The sequence below is a fragment of the Canis aureus genome, chromosome 19 (genome assembly GCF_053574225.1).
Source record: "Canis aureus isolate CA01 chromosome 19, VMU_Caureus_v.1.0, whole genome shotgun sequence".
In the NCBI taxonomy this organism is placed as follows: Eukaryota; Metazoa; Chordata; class Mammalia; order Carnivora; family Canidae; genus Canis; species Canis aureus.
In genome coordinates, this window is record NC_135629.1 from 40,626,267 (window position 1) to 40,643,507 (window position 17,241).

The 17,241-nt window shown below is 54.5% G+C and overlaps 3 protein-coding genes across 7 annotated transcripts in view; 2 read left to right on the forward strand and 1 right to left on the reverse strand.

The window, feature by feature from the left end:
- Positions 1-72: 72 nt before the first annotated feature.
- INKA1 (inka box actin regulator 1) lies at positions 73-8,464 on the reverse strand. Of its 4 annotated transcripts, none has more exons than XM_077858871.1 (2): positions 7,291-8,464; positions 73-910 (listed from the first exon to the last, which is right to left on the reverse strand). In XM_077858871.1, the coding sequence occupies exon 2, from the start codon at positions 878-880 to the stop codon at positions 116-118; it is 765 nt and encodes a 254-aa protein (XP_077714997.1). In that variant the 5' UTR covers positions 881-910; positions 7,291-8,464; the 3' UTR covers positions 73-115. The 4 variants fall into 4 exon arrangements, with proteins under 4 accessions (XP_077714997.1, XP_077714995.1, XP_077714996.1 ...); XM_077858869.1 differs by lacking the exon at positions 7,291-8,464 and adding an exon at positions 1,657-1,869; XM_077858870.1 differs by lacking the exon at positions 7,291-8,464 and adding an exon at positions 1,579-1,868.
- Positions 5,737-15,317, forward strand: CDHR4 (cadherin related family member 4). The gene is made up of 18 exons (XM_077858857.1): positions 5,737-5,873; positions 5,999-6,161; positions 6,238-6,329; positions 7,046-7,156; positions 7,804-7,907; positions 8,101-8,237; positions 8,522-8,711; positions 8,808-8,961; positions 9,215-9,302; positions 9,627-9,830; positions 9,911-10,050; positions 10,283-10,433; positions 10,521-10,741; positions 10,979-11,121; positions 11,628-11,684; positions 11,786-11,873; positions 12,100-12,130; positions 12,639-15,317. The coding sequence occupies exons 1-18, from the start codon at positions 5,781-5,783 to the stop codon at positions 12,692-12,694; spliced, it is 2,223 nt and encodes a 740-aa protein (XP_077714983.1). The 5' UTR covers positions 5,737-5,780; the 3' UTR covers positions 12,695-15,317.
- IP6K1 (inositol hexakisphosphate kinase 1) overlaps positions 15,178-17,241 on the forward strand; it is a 65,417-nt gene continuing 63,353 nt past the window's right edge. Inside the window, exon 1 of one of the 2 annotated variants that reach the window (XM_077858864.1) lies at positions 15,178-15,316. The gene's annotated coding sequence lies outside the window, so the exon portion shown is untranslated. The remainder of the gene's footprint in view (positions 15,317-17,241) is intronic. The other variant, XM_077858865.1, reaches the window with a different exon arrangement.

Genomic DNA, 17,241 nt, shown 5'->3' on the forward strand with positions numbered 1-17,241 from the left:
TTCGCCTTTCTGGGCTGTGTGCCTCAAAGAGCTGGGGTCGCCTCCTAGAGCCTCAGGGGTATGGAACCAGGATAGTCCAGAAAAGGCCTTTATTGTCCCAGGCTGGAGGGCAGGGTCAGAGGTAGCTGACATCATTGCAGATGATAGGTTGGCGGCTGCGGCAGCTCATGAGGGCTGCAAAGCGTGAGACATCTGCAGGCAGTTCCGGTTCCGGGCGAGGTGGGCACGACAGTCGCTTTCCCGCCATAGCCGCCCGGCGTGCCCTGGCCAGCTGGCGCCGCAGCTGCTCAGAGAGCCCAAGCAAGAACTGAGGGGGACGAGCACGGGCACGGGGCCCACCACCATTGTCCCCCTCACCCGCTGCCTCTGGCAGCTCCATCCAGTTGTGCACCAAGTCAGCAAAGCAGTTGTCCCCCAGCACCAGGGGCTGGCGACTGCGACCTCTGTTCAGCAGGGCTGCTGTCCAGTCCTCAGCTTCCAGCCCCTGCCAATGCTCCAGGCAGGCATCTGGGGTAGACTTGGGACGTGGCCGGTGGGCAGGTGGTGCACTGGCCGCAGGGGCTCTGCTGGGCAGGGGAATGCCACTGGCTGAGAGGCGTTGTCTATGTGGGGGCCATGCTGGGGGTGATGGGTGCTGGAGTATAGGCAATTCTTCCTCTCTCCATGTGCTGCCTGACACTTCAGAGAAGCCAGAGTCCCAGTCCAGGGCATGTTCCCTGGGGCTCCTCAAGACAACACCCTTGTCTCCTATGACTACACCTTCCTCCTCCTCTTCTACACAGCAGACTGAATTCTCTTCCAAGGCATCTGAAGCCCTGAGCCGGTGGCTGAGCGGAACACATGGGCCAGGTTTGGGGGGTGTTGGAAGGGGCCCAGACATGGGAGGTGAGCCTGTGTCCCGGCCACACAGCTGTGGAAAAAGAGAGGGCCCAAGTTGGAGGAGTTGCTTGTCACCCCTGCCTGCCTGGCCAGACCAGTCCCAAAACTGAAGGCCCAGGAGGGCTGGATAGGCCTGTAGGCCTGGACAGCAGGCCTCCAGTGGGCACCGGGCCGGCATGGAGGCACTGGCACACGTAGCTCGTGTGGCTCCCATCAGCCGACCTGGTGGCAGTCCGGCAGGCTGCAGCACGCAGAGCTGGGCAAGTCGGTACCCGCCACCAAGGCGGGAGGCAGGGTTGGGAGCCTATCTGTATCGGGAAGTAGGTCCTGTTCAGGGCTAGGGGTGGGGGAGCATCCCTGCTTCCTGAGGGATTCAGCACCCCAAAGCTCATAGCCTTTTTCAGAGAAAGAGCACTTGCCAGGTAGGGGGTAGGGAAGGAGGTACAGGTCGGTCTGGGGTTGAAGGCATCCACACCAGTGCCAGCACTTCTTTAGTCCCTCTCAGCCCCCTGATCCACCCCAAAAGAAGTTTCTCCCCGCCAACTCCCTCTGCCGCCCCGGCAGCAAGGCCAGCTGGGCGGCTGTTACTTGATGCCCAGCGCAGCTCCCAACCGTCCGAAACCCGATGCGGGCCATCTGGGCCATCTGCGCCGCCCCGCCCCCATCCTGCCTTAGATGGGCACTCGGGACGGCCCCTACCCGTGTGTTGTTCGGGCCGGACGGCAGCTGGGCACCCCGCACACGTCCTCACAAGCCACACCCGCTCCCAAGCCTCACCAGTTCCCAGCGGAGCTGGCCCAGGAAGCTGTCAAGCCGAGCGCTGTGCATGCCCGTGCCGGAGCGCCCGCCAGGCCTGCCAGTTCCTCTTCGAACTCCAGCGGGACCGGCGCCCACAGGGCCCAGCGGGCCGGCCAGCGGCGCCCGGCCCTCCGCCTGGTTCCGCGGCTGCTCGCTCTCCGCAGCTCCCGCCGCCGCCGCCCCAACATCTGGCAGCCGCGCCCCGCCCCTGGTGCCGCCCCCAATGGAGCCAGGGCGGGGCTGAAGTGGCCCCGCCCCTCGGGCCGGGCGGGGGTGAGCCTGAGGCCGCCTCCCCACTCCTCTCCAGCTCTGGGAGGGGGAAGGGGCGGGGCTGGCGCTCCCCTACACCCTGCGCGGTTGAGCCGACTCCAGCTCCGCTGCAGGACCCGAGACAAGTCGATTCCCCGCGGTAGCCTCGGCTTTCCCGTTTTTCCGGTATAGAACCGCGGTCCCTCCCGCAGGGGCCCGGTGAAGGCGCGGATCCTCCCACCCCCGCCAGCCACGCCCACGTGCGGGCAGAGCGCCCCCAAGCGTGGGACCCACAGTCACGTGGCTGCTCTGGGCCCGACCCACTGAATCCATTCCTGGAGCGGGCGTCAACAACCCTGGAAGCGATGGGAGGATCTGCCCCCTCTGAGGGTTCAGGGAGCACCGGACCGCGCCGCGGCGGCGGCGGCTCGGGAGAAAGGCTTCAGCCCAGGCGCAGCCCGCGCCCTCTCCCACCGCGCGTCTGGGCAGAGCTAGGCGGGGCCGCCCCCTAGTGGGGAGCCGCGGTTAGCCACGATTACCTGGGCAACTCCACTCGTTTCCCTCTGCCCGCAACACAAGCCAACCTAGAACGCAGGGGGTTAGGGCGGCACTCTGTCCAGAATAGTCAGAGCCAGTTCCTGGAGGCCGCTCCAGGATCCGAGGCTAGATTCCAGGATACAGTCTAACTTGAGAAAGACTAGACAAGTCAATAGACAGAAAAGTAGCGGGAATGAGGGTGGCCGGGCCAGTCTGGGAGAGGGGACTCGCAGAGGAAGCGGCATTCTGCATGGGATCTGAATGAACCATCATGGGAAATTAAGAAGGATATTCTAGGGGCGCCTGTGTGGCTCAGTAAGTTAGGTTTCTGACTTGATTTCAGTTCAGGTTATGATCTCAGGGTGGTGATACAGAGCCCAAATTGGACTCCACGATGAATGTGGAGTCTACTTAAAATTCTCTCTCCCTCTGCCCCCACCCATTTGTGCTGTCTCAGGAAGAAAGGAAAGAAGGTGAAAGAAAGAAAGAAAGAAAGAAAGAAAGAAAGAAAGAAAGAAAGAAGATTCTAGGCAGAAGCATCAGCCAATTAAAGGCCCTGAGAAGAGAAGAGTTGCACAGGGCATAACATAAAGAAGGCCCAGGTATCTAGATGGTAATAGGTGGGGAAATGAGGAGGTCAGTAAAACCAGGCTTCTAGCAGCCTTAGAAGGAAATAAAGGGTTTTGTTTTTGGTGTGATGGGGAGCACTGAGGCTTTTGAGCAGGCAATGACCTGGGCTGGCTCTTGTTTGGATAATCCCAGCTGCTTTAGGAGAACCACTCTGTAGTTAGAGTGAAGGCTCCTGCCCTCATCCATCAAGAGTGGAGCTGGGCCACAGAAGGGGGTGACTTTGAAGTATGTTTTGGAGCTAAAATAAAGTCTTGCTGATAAATGAATATGGGTAAGGAAAAAAGAGCATCCAGCACGACTTCTAGATTTCTGGCCGGAACAACTGGTTGGATGAAATTGCCGCGAATTGATCCAGGAAAGACTGAAGAAGGACGAGTTTGGGAAGGAAAACCAAACCATTATCTGTGGACATGTGGCCCTTAGGTGCCTGTTAGACATCTAACATGAGATGCAGGGTCAGCCACTGGGTGTATGATCCTGGAATATGGGAGAGAGATCACACCGAAGCCTTAGTCTGGAAGGCAAAGTGAGTGGATGGTATTTAAGGCCATGGGCTTGGGAGGTGAATGTAGGCAGAGGCAGCAGTCAGGACTCAACCCTGGAACAGTCCTCTTGGTCATGGTAGGGAAGCAGAACCAGCAAAGGAGCTAAGCAGAAACTGCCAGGGAGGTGGAAGGAAACAGCGAGGCCACTTTAGGAGCCAAGGGAGCAAGTGTCAAACACTGCCAGGAAGGTAAGATTGAAGAAAGAACTGGATTTGGCAGTATGCACATCTCCGAGGACTCTGACAAGGGCAGTTTCACAGAGAGACAAACTTGATGACAGTTGGCAGAAGAGAGTGAGAGAGGAAGAACTAGAAAAATTAAGCGTAGACATTTTTTGAAAACTGACATATAAATGTAACAAATGGACAACTCTCAAAGGTACAGCTCAATAAATGTTAAAATCTGAAGACCCTTGTACACCTGTCACCCAGATCAAGGTATAGACCATCCCCAGCTACTCCATAGGAGGATACTTTGCGCCCCCTCCAGTTGATATATCCAAAGCCAACCACTATTTTGATTTATACTACCAATGACACTTTTTGCTTTTTGAATGCAGGCAACTTTTAAGAGATTATGTTGATGGCTGGGCTCAGACTTGAAGGCAGATAATGTTCTAATGCTGAGAGGGGGTGGGCATCTGGAGTTTGGACTCTGTAGGGTAGCAAATCCTTAGCCCAGTTTTCCCAGGTGCCGTGCTTATGCTGTCTCTAAGACTGCATGACCAAGGCTTACTTCTCTAAGCCTCCGTTTCCCTACCTGAAGTTTGATCCTTTCCCCTAACATTTCCTTTGGGTTGTAGTAACGAACGGAAGAATTCACTGGAAGCAGTGAAACTTGGGGTTGTCCAAGCCTCTTAATGCCTGTCTGAAGTCTAGAGCTCAGGTCATCAGGGATGGGTGGGGCTTGGATCTGGGAGGCCCAAGAGTCCAGCCTGCCCGGCTGTGTTTAAGCAACTGGCCTGACAACGGGGTAGGCCTGACAAACACGTCTGGTCTGCCGGAGTCTCTTCTGCTGTTGGTATCTTCAGGCCATGATGGCACTGCTCAGGCCCCCAGTGCTTCTACTTGCTCTGGTTGCCTCTGGTGAGGAGCTGGTGGGTGGGGGAAACCCAATGCTCATGCCCCAACACACTCTGCAGTGGAATGGAATTGTGACTCGTCTCAGACAGGTTACTGCGTAGGGCAGGGGCTGTGGGAGAGCCAGGGAAGGGCAAAGATCTAACTCCCCGATCCTCATTCCCTTTTTTTTTTTTTTAAAGATTATTTATTTATTTATTCATGAGAGACACAGAGAGAGAGAGAGAGAGAGAGAGGCAGACACACAGGCAGAGGGAGAAGCAGGCTCCATGCAGGAACCCCGATGTGGGACTTGATCCCAGGACTCCAGGATCATGCCCTGGGCCGAAGGCAGGCTCTAAACCACTGAGCCATCCAGGCATCCCCTGATCCTCATTCCTTATCGTGGCTGCTTCCTCAACCAAGTCTTGGCTCCCATTCTGTTAAGTGAGCTGAGCTGTGGTTGAATGTGGGGGACAAGGATGAGATTTGGCTGCTTGGTCTCAAGATGTGATGACCCGAGGCAGGCTGAGGCAGAAGGCTCATATCTGTGGTTCCATGAGCCTGGGGGAGAGGTCCTCAAGCCTGAATTGTCTCTTCTTTTAAAAAAAAAATATTGGGATCCCTGGGTGGCGCAGCGGTTTGGCGCCTGCCTTTGGCCCGGGGCGCGATCCTGGAGACCCCGGGATTGAATCCCACATCGGGCTCCCGGTGCATGGAGCCTGCTTCTCCCTCTGCCTATGTGTCTGCCTCTCTCTCTCTCTGTGTGACTATCATAAATAAATAGATAAAAATTTTAAAAAATAAAAATATATTTATTTATTCATGAGAGAGAAAGAGAGAGAGAGGCAGAGACACAGGCAGAGGGAGAAGCAGGCTCCATGCAGGGAGCCGGATGCGAGACTCTATCCCAGGTCTCCAGGATCACGCCCTGGGCTGAAGGTGGCGCTAAACCGCTGAGCCACCTGGGCTGCCCTGAATTCTCTTCACAGAAGTCCACTGCCTGCCCTGGTTCATAAATGTCTCTGAGAGCCAGGGACCCGGGACCATCCTTAAATCCTTTCCCTTCAACTGTACTCTTCACATGCCCATCCTGGAGCTGATCCATGTGAAGCCACCCACCACCTTCTTCAACCCACCCAGCCTGACCAGGTGGCACGGGATCTATATGGGCATGGTAGGGTCATGGGCACAGATGAGAACCATGGGGGAACAAGGGCAGACCCTAAATTCACAAAGCTAGAGGTAGTATAGGGGGATGGAGAGCCTAGAGTCCCACATGGCACTGCCCATCTGTCCCAGGTGACCTTAAGCAGCTCAGCCCGGCTGGATGCCCTAGCAGTAAACCACTATGAACTGCAGCTGCGGTTCACATGTGGCAACTACGTGATGGAGGGACTGCTCTTTGTGGATGTGCAGCGGGACCCTGGCTATAGCTCATGTGCTGGCCGATTTGCCAGCCCAGGTGAGGCCAGGGGCAGCAGGCAGGGGGTGGGCAGGCATGGTCTGAACAGAGCCTCCCTGACCTTCCCTCTGGCTAGCTGGGGAAATCATTCAGGTTCCGGAAACAGTCACACCCGGGACCCAGCTGTACACTCTGCTGCTCCCAGGCGTGGAACTTCAGCGTGCCCAGGTGAGCCCAACACATGGGCAGTGGGGGACAGGGTGGGGGAGGCATATGGGAAACCGAACCAGGCCCCTCCTTGGCCCATCTCCTCTCTGGCCAAACACAGACTTCAGAGGGACCCTTTAGTGCCAGCTAAGCCTCTGCATGATACATGCTTTTGGAGAGAGCCACTGAGGGCTGCCTACCCCCAATAACCTCCCAATGGGGTCAATCGGGTGACCAAAGATATCCCAGGGGGTTGTGTTCTTTCAGATTCTCCTGTGTGTCCTGAATTCTTCATGGACATTCTGTATCACTTTTGTAATCCGAAAAAGAAATGTAGTTTAAAAAACAAAATGGTTGGGCAGCCTGGGTGGCTCAGCAGTTAAGCACTGCCCTCGGTCAAGGGCGTGATCCTAGAGACCCAGGATCCAGTCCCATATCGGGCTCCCTGCATGGAACCTGCTTCTCTCTCTGCCTGTGCCTCTGCCTCTCTCTCTCTCTCTCAGTCTGTGTCTCTCATGAATAAATAAATGAATCTTTAAAAAATGATTGATTTAAAAGCAGAAAAGATTGAAGATCAGGGCCAGGGGTCAGGGTGGAGGTTGGGGAGCCACCTCCTGGTGGGGTATGAGAGAGCTGGGTGTGGGCAGGTACCTGCTGGGTTGATGGGAGATTTTGACAGGGATGCTTGGGGGCACTGTGGGCTGGGGCGGCAGCCTTTAGCACCTCTATCCTGTCAGATAAGCATCATCAGTGCCCAGGACCCTCCATACTTCCCTGGACCTTTCTCTATCAATGGGCAAGGTTGGCTGCTGGCGCCATCCCAGGGCCTCAAAGGCCAGGGTCAAAAGGTGAGCTTGACTTGGGACCTGGGGATACCCATGGATGGGGCATACAATGTACAGAGCCACCACCTCCTAGAGGTTTATTTGTTCTTGGCCTTCTAGATTTTGCTGCCCTGCTCAGACATAGCCCATATCTGTACCTGTTGTCACGTGCTGGCTGTGCTCCAATGTTGGCCTGGTTCTGTCCTGGGTTCTGGAGTTCCAGAAAGAAAAGGGATCTCTGGTTCTGGGAGCTCCCAGTTCCTTTTATAGAACTAAGAGTGTGCAGAGCAGTCACACAAGAAGAGAAAGTTCTGGGTGAAGTGGCCAGTACAGTCTGGAGGAGGTTAAAGAAATTCCTTCTTAAAAAAAGAAAAGAAATTCCTTCTTTAAAACTTCCATGTCTTAATGATTGGCTCTAAGATGATGTCACATTGTAAATGACTCAGATATCACACTTCTTTGCATTGTTAGCATCCTTAAAGAAGAATTTATAGCCCCAAAGAATAGGACTCAAAGGAGTACCTGTCAGCAGAGTGACGGGTCATAGGGCAGAGTGAGTGTTGGGGCTCCTTGTGGAGGGCCTGAGGCAGGGAGTGCCTATTCGGAGGGAAGACTAGACACAGACATATAGGTAGACTCATAGTTCCTTTCCTGTTTTGTGTGCACTGCAGGTCTTCCAGCTTCAGATTTTGGTGACCTTTGGACAAAATCGAAGCTGCCATGGGACGCTGAAGGTGAAAGTTTTGCCTGCTCCCTCCAGTCAGATCTCCTTCCTGTAAGGCTCCCCTACCCTGGGTACAGTGGGAGTGGCAAGGCTTAGCCCCAGGGAATGAGGAGTGAGGCTAAGATGTGGGGCTCCTGGGTGTCCCCAGCCAGCTCCTGTATGAGGAGCCCCGGGGGAGGGGCCTGTGGACAGGGCCAGGGCATGGCGTGAGCGGACATGAGCTAGTGCCCCCCTTTTGGTCCAGGCAGCAGGCCCCAAATATCACTATCCGGGAGGACCTGGCCCCCGGCAGTGAGGTGGTTCAGGTTCGGGCCCGGGGCTTCGACGTGCGCTACGAAATCCTCTCCCCAGTGCCCTGCCCTCTCTTCTCCATCGGACGTGGTGAGGGGCATTGGGGTGGGGGGTGCGTGCGGAATGCCTCTGTGGCTGGTCCTAAGAGACCCGTGCTACCTCCTCGCGCTCCTGAGAAACGAGGCTGGAGCCAAGGCAGACTGGGGCGCGGTGGATGTTTGGGGGCTGGGCTAGAGTTAGAGGGGACCTCGGAGATGGTGGCGAGGGTGGCCAGGCTCAGCGCCCTCCCGCTGCGATGGAGCCCTGGGAGGATGGGGACCCGACAGAGCTGGGGGCGGGGCTAAACTCAGCATTCCCACCCCTATCCCGCCCAGCCGACGGCTTGGTCCGCACCGCGGCGCCCCTGGAGTCGGCGCTGGCCCCGGGCGCGGGCGTGGCAGTCACTAGGCTGCGGGTGAAGGCCTATGAGCGGCTCAGGCCGCGGGCCAGCGTAGAGCTCGATCTCACGGTGAACGTGCGTTCGGTTAACCGCTGGCCCCCGCGCTGCCTCCCAGCGATGCTGGTGTGAGTATACAGGAACTTTACCTAAGCTACTGGGGTGATGGCCATGGCTCGTGGTCCTGTTCAATTCTTGTCCTGCTGCCCACACTCTGTTTTCAGGACTGAAATACGCGAGACCACGCTGGTGGGCACTGTGCTGAACACCTTCACTTGTACTGATCCAGACTCTTCTGGCTCTACCCTCGACTACGAGCTGCGGTTCTACAGTCCTCCTGGCCTAGCTAGCCTCTGCCTTCGAGACAGGGCCTTGGAGGTGCCCAGTCCCTGCCTCCAGACTCATGTTCAGGGTGTTCGGGACAGGAAGGTGGAGGGTCGGGGGGCAAGGGTCTGTGGGAGCTGAGGCCATGGCGGTAAAGAAGATGGTAGTGAAGTCAATCTGCTTTGTAGTCCAGAAAACAGAGGCTCAGGGTTGACGATGTGTGGATGCCCTGATCCGATGCAGCCCAGTGTGGCTCTAGGCTTTTCCAGGCCTTGGCTTGGCATCACTCTGTGCTCCCTCTGGCCAGGTGAATGCTACACTGGACTGTGATGCTCCTGGGGCCTGCTTTCAGCATGCAGCCTCTATCCTGGTGCTCAATGGTGATCAGCCCCTGAGTGAGTGACCACACCCAGGCCTGGACATTCAGGACAGGGCTGTTCTGTACCCCTCTCCATATCCTCAAGATAGAGTTATGGAGATCAATAGGGCAGAGTTGTCTCCACCTCATCAGAACCCCAGGGGGGGCATTATCTCTCCTCTCCTTGACACCCCCCCCCCCAAACCCCATGGTAGTACAAGTAAGGAATGGCTATTGCTCTTCCTTCTTCCAGACCTTCTCCCTCCTTAGATCCCCAGAGCAGGGCCATGTCTCCCTCCTCACACCCCAGGGAAGGGCTGGGCACCCCAGGCTAGCTCCTTGATTGCCAAATGGCCTCCAGCTGAGGTGCCAGTATTGGTGATGGTGACTCCTGTCAACGAGTTTTCTCCAGCCTGTGTTCCACATACATTCCGGATCCGGGAAGATGCAGGGCCCTACACCCTGCTGGGCTCTGTGGTGGGCATGGACAAGGATTACCCGCACAACAGCATTGAGTACTTCATCTCTGGTGGGCCCAGCACCTTTTCTGTGGACCGTCTCAGCGGTACTCCCACCTTGGGGCTGGGATGGAGGGATGGAACCAGAATTGACTCTGCAGACTGAGGCTGTGGCCATCTCTTCTAGGGGAGATTCACCTCCTGGGATCTTTGGACTATGAACTGCAGAAATCATACAGGCTCACTGTCCTGGTGACTGACCATAGCCAAGACCAGGACCCCACCCAGCGCCGCTCTGGTTCCTGCACCATTACCATCGAGGTTGAGGTAATCGAGCCTCAAGACCTTGGAACAAATTGGAAAGTGTTCACATCTTCCCCTGGCATTCTGCTTTTCTACACTTTGCTGAAGTTTCCTCCATTGGTTGGCTGGAAGGGGGTGGTGTCTCATTGTGGAAACCTTTGGAACTGGTTTCCTGACACCTAGGCTCTGGCTGAGGTAGGGAGAGACTGAGGGGCTGGCCTGGGGAATCTGGGGTGATCTGGCTACCTTCCTGCAGGATGTGAACGACCATTCCCCCGAGTGTCAGCCCCCATTTCAGGAACTCACCATCTACACTCCCTTGGGCCGTAGTGTGGAGGTGACCAAGGTGTCATGTTGGGTTCCTCAGGAGCCACAGCGTCTGACTTTCTCCTACAGCATCGTGGGAGGTGAGGGCCATGGAGGCCACCAGGCTGTTGGGGAAGGAGCAGGCCAAGGCCAGCAATGGTTCCCTTCTTCTGCCTCTCTATTTTCAGGGACTAGTCAGAGCCGATTCAGCCTGCAAGGAGCCATCCTGGTGTACAACGATATCATGTTGGGGCCCCCCTGGCCAGAGCAGTCCCATTCTTATGAGCTATTGATCCGTGTGGCCGATTCAGGTCCCTCTATCCCCCATCTCAGCACCACAGCCACCATCATTGTGCATGTCGTACCCTGGAATGCCAGCACAGCATCCACCCGCATCCACAGAGTCACAGTGAGGGGGAGTTGGTCCTTGGGACCTTGAGAGGTGGGGAGAGAGGGCCTTAAAGGGCAAGGAGACCCAGTTTTCCAGGTGGAATGATGGGGGATGGCATTCCAGAGGGAGCCATTGAATGCAAAGAACTGGCAATACAGAAGAGCAACTCAGGGGTGTGGGGTGGCCCAACCCTCGGAGAGATTTGAAGGCTGGATGATCAGGACATTTTTAGCAAGGCTGTGGCCTCCATTTCAGGTGCCTTCGATGATGACACCCCTGCTTGTGACAGACACGGAGGTTTTCTGGCAGCCAGAACCCTGGTTTGTGGTGGTGCTGACAGTTACCAGTGCCCTCTTTCTCTTGGCTCTGGGCTGGCTCTTCAGCAGGCTCTTCCAGGGGTAGGGTTCCTATCCCTCTGCGCTCTGCCTTACCCCAGCCTGCTAATGGACCCCGTCTGTGATAAGTGGTTTCACCAAGATTTGATGATAATGCCCAAACTGATGTGCAGACAAACTGATATCAATGGGGGCTGCTCTCCCTCCAGAGGTCATCATGTTAGAGGCAGAGAGGCACTGGGAAGAAGTTGTCTCCATTATTGGCAGAGCCTGGTCTTGGAATGGGGTTGGGTATGGATGAGGCCAGTGTTTGAAACTGGGAGTTTGTCATCCATTGGGCATTTACCCCTATTTCTGACCCCAACCCTCCACTTCAAACCTAATCTGCCCCTAAGAATGAATTTTCTGTGGGCACAGGACTGAATCTAGGGGAAGGTGAGGGTAACAATGTGGGTATTGCATACAGACATCGGCTATCCCCAGTATAAAGGGGCAGATGAATGATGCTGGTTCCTGGAGCCAGCAAGTCTGCTGCCCTCACTGACTGGTCCCTCCTCCTGGCATTTTAGGTTGGCCCAGATGCTACAGACACCAAACAAACCAGCCCACGAGCTGCTACTAAACAGGTCAGTCTCTTTTGCCTACCTCTATGTCTGAGAGTCCATCTCTTAAACTTGGGCTGGAGCCAAGACCCTTATTCTGTTTTCCTGCTCTTACTTTGCCCTAGTATCCAGGGAACTGAGGAGTCCATTGAGGGGTTCATAGAGGCACCAAGGATGGAGATGCCCCAAGCACCCAGCAGTGTCATGAGCCTGGTATGCCAACCTACCATCCAGTATAGTGGGCACTGAGGCTGCTCTAGAATACTCCCCAGCCAAGCCTGCCTCCTTCCTTGTAGATGGGTACCCCTGTGGTAGAGCCCATGCCAGCACCATCAGGATGGTGGAGGCAGGTGGGCTTCTGACCCCTTTGGGAGCAGATCTCCAGCTGCTCCCCAGGGGCAGGGCTCAACTCATTGCCCCTTCTCATTCTTCCCATCAGGAGCACTTTGATGGCAGAGCACAGGACCCCCGTGAGCCCCCCTCGTCCCAAACCACTCTCCACCTGGGTCCACTTTCTCTCCTTAGCCCATCTCAGTATTTCCTTCTACACCAAGCATTCACTATCTACTTTTTCCCTGAATGGGGTCTGTTCTCACCCCCATTCACTTTTCAGCTAATGTTTCTTAAACACTTATAGGACCAGAAGGTGACTCAGACCTGGTCTGGTTTCTGCCCATGGAGAAAAGGGTGGTGAGGGGAGAGGCCCTCAGATATTATACTGTCATCAGTGATTTATGGCATAGTACTCTGGCACTGGGCTTAGGGGGGGCTGGTGTCCAGTTTGGGAGAATCGAGAATGCTTCCTGTGCATTTGAGCTAAACCTCACAGGATTGCTGAGAAAGGAGGGAGGGGACAGGTTGGATCAAGAAGGAGGGTCTCACCATGGTTCTGGAATGTCTTCCCTTAATTTTAAGGGAAAGAGGCTATTCTGCTGAGATCAGCAGTGCCCTCTCTCCCTCCTGTTCATCTGAGTTCAGGTACAGGCAGAGATTACCTGTTCAACACGCTCACGGGAGCCCGGCGCTGGCTCTGAGGCCGAGAAGCTGCTTCACTGTGTGTGGAATTTCTTCTTCCCATGATCATGGGCTGAGTCTTCAAGCTGAATCAATAATAAACAAAATTACAAATGGAAGAGTCCCAGCCTTGAAACCCACCGTGGGAAAAGCTCGGAGATCTGTGCTTCCTTGTTCTTACTTAGAGTGCCTTGCCTTCTGGGAACACTCTAGAGAGTAGATTATTCTTTCTTTCTTTCTTTCTTTCTTTCTTTCTTTCTTTCTTTCTTTCTTTCTTTCTTATCCTATTTTATTTTAAGATTTTATTTATTTATTCATGAGAGACACAGAGAGAGAGAGGCAGAGACACAGGCAGAGGGAGAATCAGGCTCCATGCAGGGAGCCCGATGTGGGTCTCGATCCCAGGTCTCCAGGATCAGGCCCTGGGCTGAAGCCAGCGCTAAACTGCTGAGCCACCTGGGCTGCCCAGATTATTTTTCTTTTGAGAAGGCATTGTATGACTCTCTGACTGACCATGATTAATGCAAAGGTAAGAGTCTGTTATCCTTGTTAGTGACATAGGAGGCTACCAGTCAGCCTGTCCCTTCAGAGGCTACCTGCTCTAGCGGATGGGGAGCTTCCTTTTCCCACTGAACAGAGGACATTGTTGCTGTTTGAGGGCCTTCACCAACCTCCAGGGCCAATTGCAGACTGTGTGTAGAGGTTTTCTTGGGAAAGATCTGGAGCTTTTGCATTGAGGTGAGAGTTGGTGCAGACTTGAGAACCCTGTGGCAAGGATGGCCATGGAGGGATTGATGGTAGCCCCCTTCTGACAGGCTATTCCCATTGATTTCTGATGTTTCTTCTGGTTTCTTGGCCCTCAGCCCTCCCGTTGCTGAGCTGAGTTGAGCAGTTGCAGAGAGCCAGGTGGCCTACAATAACCTGCAGGAGTGCAGGTTCTGTTGGATGCGGTGCTAGGTCACTCCCCTTGCTCAGCCTGGAATCAGGTCTCATGTTACTGCCAGCTCTCCAAGAGGACCTGCTTTCTGGGTAGAGGCTACCTTTACTGACATATCCCTAAGTTCTTTCAGCCTTCTCCCATCTGCCAAGTGTGTGGACCTGAACCTCTCAGGGAAATCAAGGATCTTCCTTCCTGAGCCAGTTATGGTGTCCCAGGTTAGGGAATAAGCTGAGTGTCTTCTGTGTGAAAAACATGCTTCATGGTGCTCCCCTAAAAGTGAGGGTGTTGTAGCTGGCCCCGGTGACAGCAACCTGATAGCAGGCGGTTACTGGAAGTGGTTATAGGCTGACTTTCCTGAGTACTTACTTCACTCTAAGGGCTTTTTTTTTTTTTTTTTTTTAAGATTTTCTTTATGCATAAGAGACACACACACAGAGGCAGAGACATGGGCAGAGGGAGAAGCAGGCTCCTTGCAGGGAGCCGGGTGTGGGAGTCCATCCTGGAACTCTGGGATCACAACCTGAGCTGAAGGCAGACACTCAACCACTGAGCCACCCAGGCGGCCCCTAAGGGCTCATTTGTTATCATTTTATAGATGGGGAGACCAAGGTTCAAGTCACGTAACTAGTTCTGGGACTTGATGTGGGTCCAGGCTATGTGATTGCATTTGAGTTCCTAACCCTGAAGCCGACCCCAAGGTTAGGTGCTCTGTTTGGGGGACCAGGGATAACCATTTTCCTAGGACTCAGCCTGAGATAGATCATGACAGTCCAGGGCAAAAACTGTGTCACAGGTACTCAGGACAAGATGCTCTAGGGCAGGAAAAGAAGAGTTTGTGTGCCAAGGCTTGTGCTTGATCTGAACTCAAGGCAGAAGGACAAACGTGGGCAATGGGCCAGGGACTGCTTGGGGCAGCACACGTGGTGGCACCTTGCCACTAATGAGGGGCAAAGCGAGGTGTGTGTGGGGCGAGCCGCTGGGAAGAAACTATTAAACTCTGAGGCCACTAGGAGGAGGTACGAAATCTGGTGCCTCCATTTCCAGAGGTGGCATGACCTTGGCCAGGCCATCCCCTCTGCGCCTCAGTTTCCTCACTGGCGAACCTGGACAACAATTCCCCTTCCAGTGGGTGACAACAAAAAAAGCATGCAGCACACAAACACGCATTCCCTAAGTATGTGCGCATGTGTGAGAAGACCCTGTCGGCTCCGCAAAAAGGCTACACACGCGAAAAGGCCAAGGGCGGTATAGCCCCAGAGTCGCCAGCAAAAGCTCTGCCGCCAGCAACTCCGGGAACGGCGCGCATGCGCCACTCCTTGCCGTCACAGTCACGTCCTGAGGCGTTCGGCGAGGGCCGTGAGAGGCAGGCTCTGACTGACAGGCCGGCTGACCTGTCAGCGAGAAGCACTCCCTTAGGCGTCAGATGAAGAGGCTGTTGATTGGAGATATTCTCAGCCGGGGCGGGTTCTTCGCCGTCCTGGTTACTATGACGCCCGGCCCCCGCCCCCTCGGCTGGCCGCCATCTTGTTGTTGATCCGTACCCAGTGGGCAGCGCCGGGAGCCGGACCGAGCGGCCGGTGTGGGGCCGCTGCTGCGGGGCTCATCCACCTGCGCTGCCTGCCGGGGGCGGGCCGAAACCTGGAGGCCCGGGGGGCCCAGCTCCCGTGGGGAGCCGTGGGCGCCCGCTGCCCGGGCTGGGCCGGTGAGTGACAGGAGCCGGGCCGAAAGACCGGTCTGACGCCGGCGGGGCGGGCGGCGGCGGGCGCGGGGTTGGAGCGGGCGCGCGCGGGGCCGGGGCATCTGCCAAGCATCGCTCACACATCACTCGAGCGTCCTGGACCCGCCGCCCGTGGAGCCTCCCAGATGCCAGCGCCGAGGTGGACGGCCGCGGGGTAGAGGTCTGAGAGCCCCGCGCCCAAAGGCCGGCCGGCGGGGTAGCGGGAAATTATCTCCTTTGGCCCGCACCACTGAAACGTGTCCATTGCCAGCCTGATGCTCTCGGGAGTCGTCCGTTGCTCCCGAGTGAGAAATAACACCTGTTTCTTAGATGTGGTTCCTGCGAGTGTTTTTCACTTAGTTGAAAACTAAGACTAGACGAAACAGGCTAAAGCCCCCACGAACCCAGGCAGGCCAGTGTCGTGGCCCGGTGATTCTAGCAGGGGTAAGGCTCTGCCCAGCGCCCGCCTCCTGTGCTCCTCGGAGCTCACTGTTTGCTTCTTCCTGAAGAGCCTGCTTAAATGTCCATGATGCCCGACTTTTATTTTGGAACATAACTTCTTTGATTTGTGACCATTTTTTGGACTTGTAGTAAGGTCATCTTCTCTTTGCTCCAGAAGAAAGTGAATATTATGGTGATGACTTGGTTTTATCTCCTAAAGAAATAGATATTCTGCCAGTGTAATCGTGAGACAAAGGAAATATAGGACCTCTTAGAATCAGAAAAAAAAAAAAAAAGAAACTTATTTTTGTCGTTGTGGATGGTATGGAACTGTCAAATTAACTTTTAACAGACTAAATGTATCTTGCCCAATGAAAACAACCCGTCAGGCCCCCTTTCTGCAAGGGCGGGAGGGTTAGAGACCACCGGCAAGGTGTGCAGGCCTAGGAAGAGTTCTGAGTGCTCCACAACACATTGCTCTTTCTCTCTGGTCTCTTGGCTTCACTGCGCAGCCTCCTTGTATGTGGTTATACAAAAAACATGAATGGATTCGACTGAGAAGTCAAGCAACAATACTTTGTACACTTGTGTCAGGATCTTGTCATCTTAATGTTTAATTTTGAAAGAAACCAGCTCCTTGATCAGGAGATTCTTTTGGAGAAGATGCTGAAACCAGAGGAGGCTGGCAGCCTCTTGCTGTGGTCTTGTGAGAACACAGACTCTTCTTGTATTTATGTAATTCACCTGTAAATGTCAGGACTTTTAAGTATTATGACTGACACACACACACTTCAAGAGACTGGAGATCCTACACTGAAGTCAGAAACTGATGCAACTTATGGGATGAGATCTGATGTCCTAACGTGGCATTTGAGGTGCTCCTGCCCAGCTGGCCCCAGCCCACCTCTCCAGGGCTTCTCCTAATCCCCATTACCAGATGATTTGCTAGACATTCCATACATGATATTTCAACCATACACAGATTTCTTGCCAGCCAAGTTCAATGGCTTTTACTCCTCTTTGGATACCAGTTTTTCTTCTTCTCTTTTCTCGAGTTCAGCTCAGGTCTTCTTTATGAAACATTTCCTAGATGTTCCAGCTCCTGGGGATACTGCAGGAGCATTATTGTCCTTATACAAAAAACAAAATAGTATTTGCTCTTTTAAGTATATATATTTTTATTTTCTCTGTTGAGACCTAAACTTTGTCCTATAGAGACTGTCTTTTTGTGTTATCTTGCAACCTGCATGTAGTAGGTGAGAACTAAATGTTTACAAGAGTGTTAAATTTGTCTGAGTTTAAAACACCTTCTGTATTTAAACAGGGAAATGGACAGAATAAACATGTAGAAATGGGGATTTGGTGGCCATGGATCTCTCCACCTCTTACTCTGCCAGAAGTGCTTGCATCTCCAATGCCTTATGGAGGCCCATCCTCAGTACTGCAGGAAAGAGGCAGAACTTGCTCAA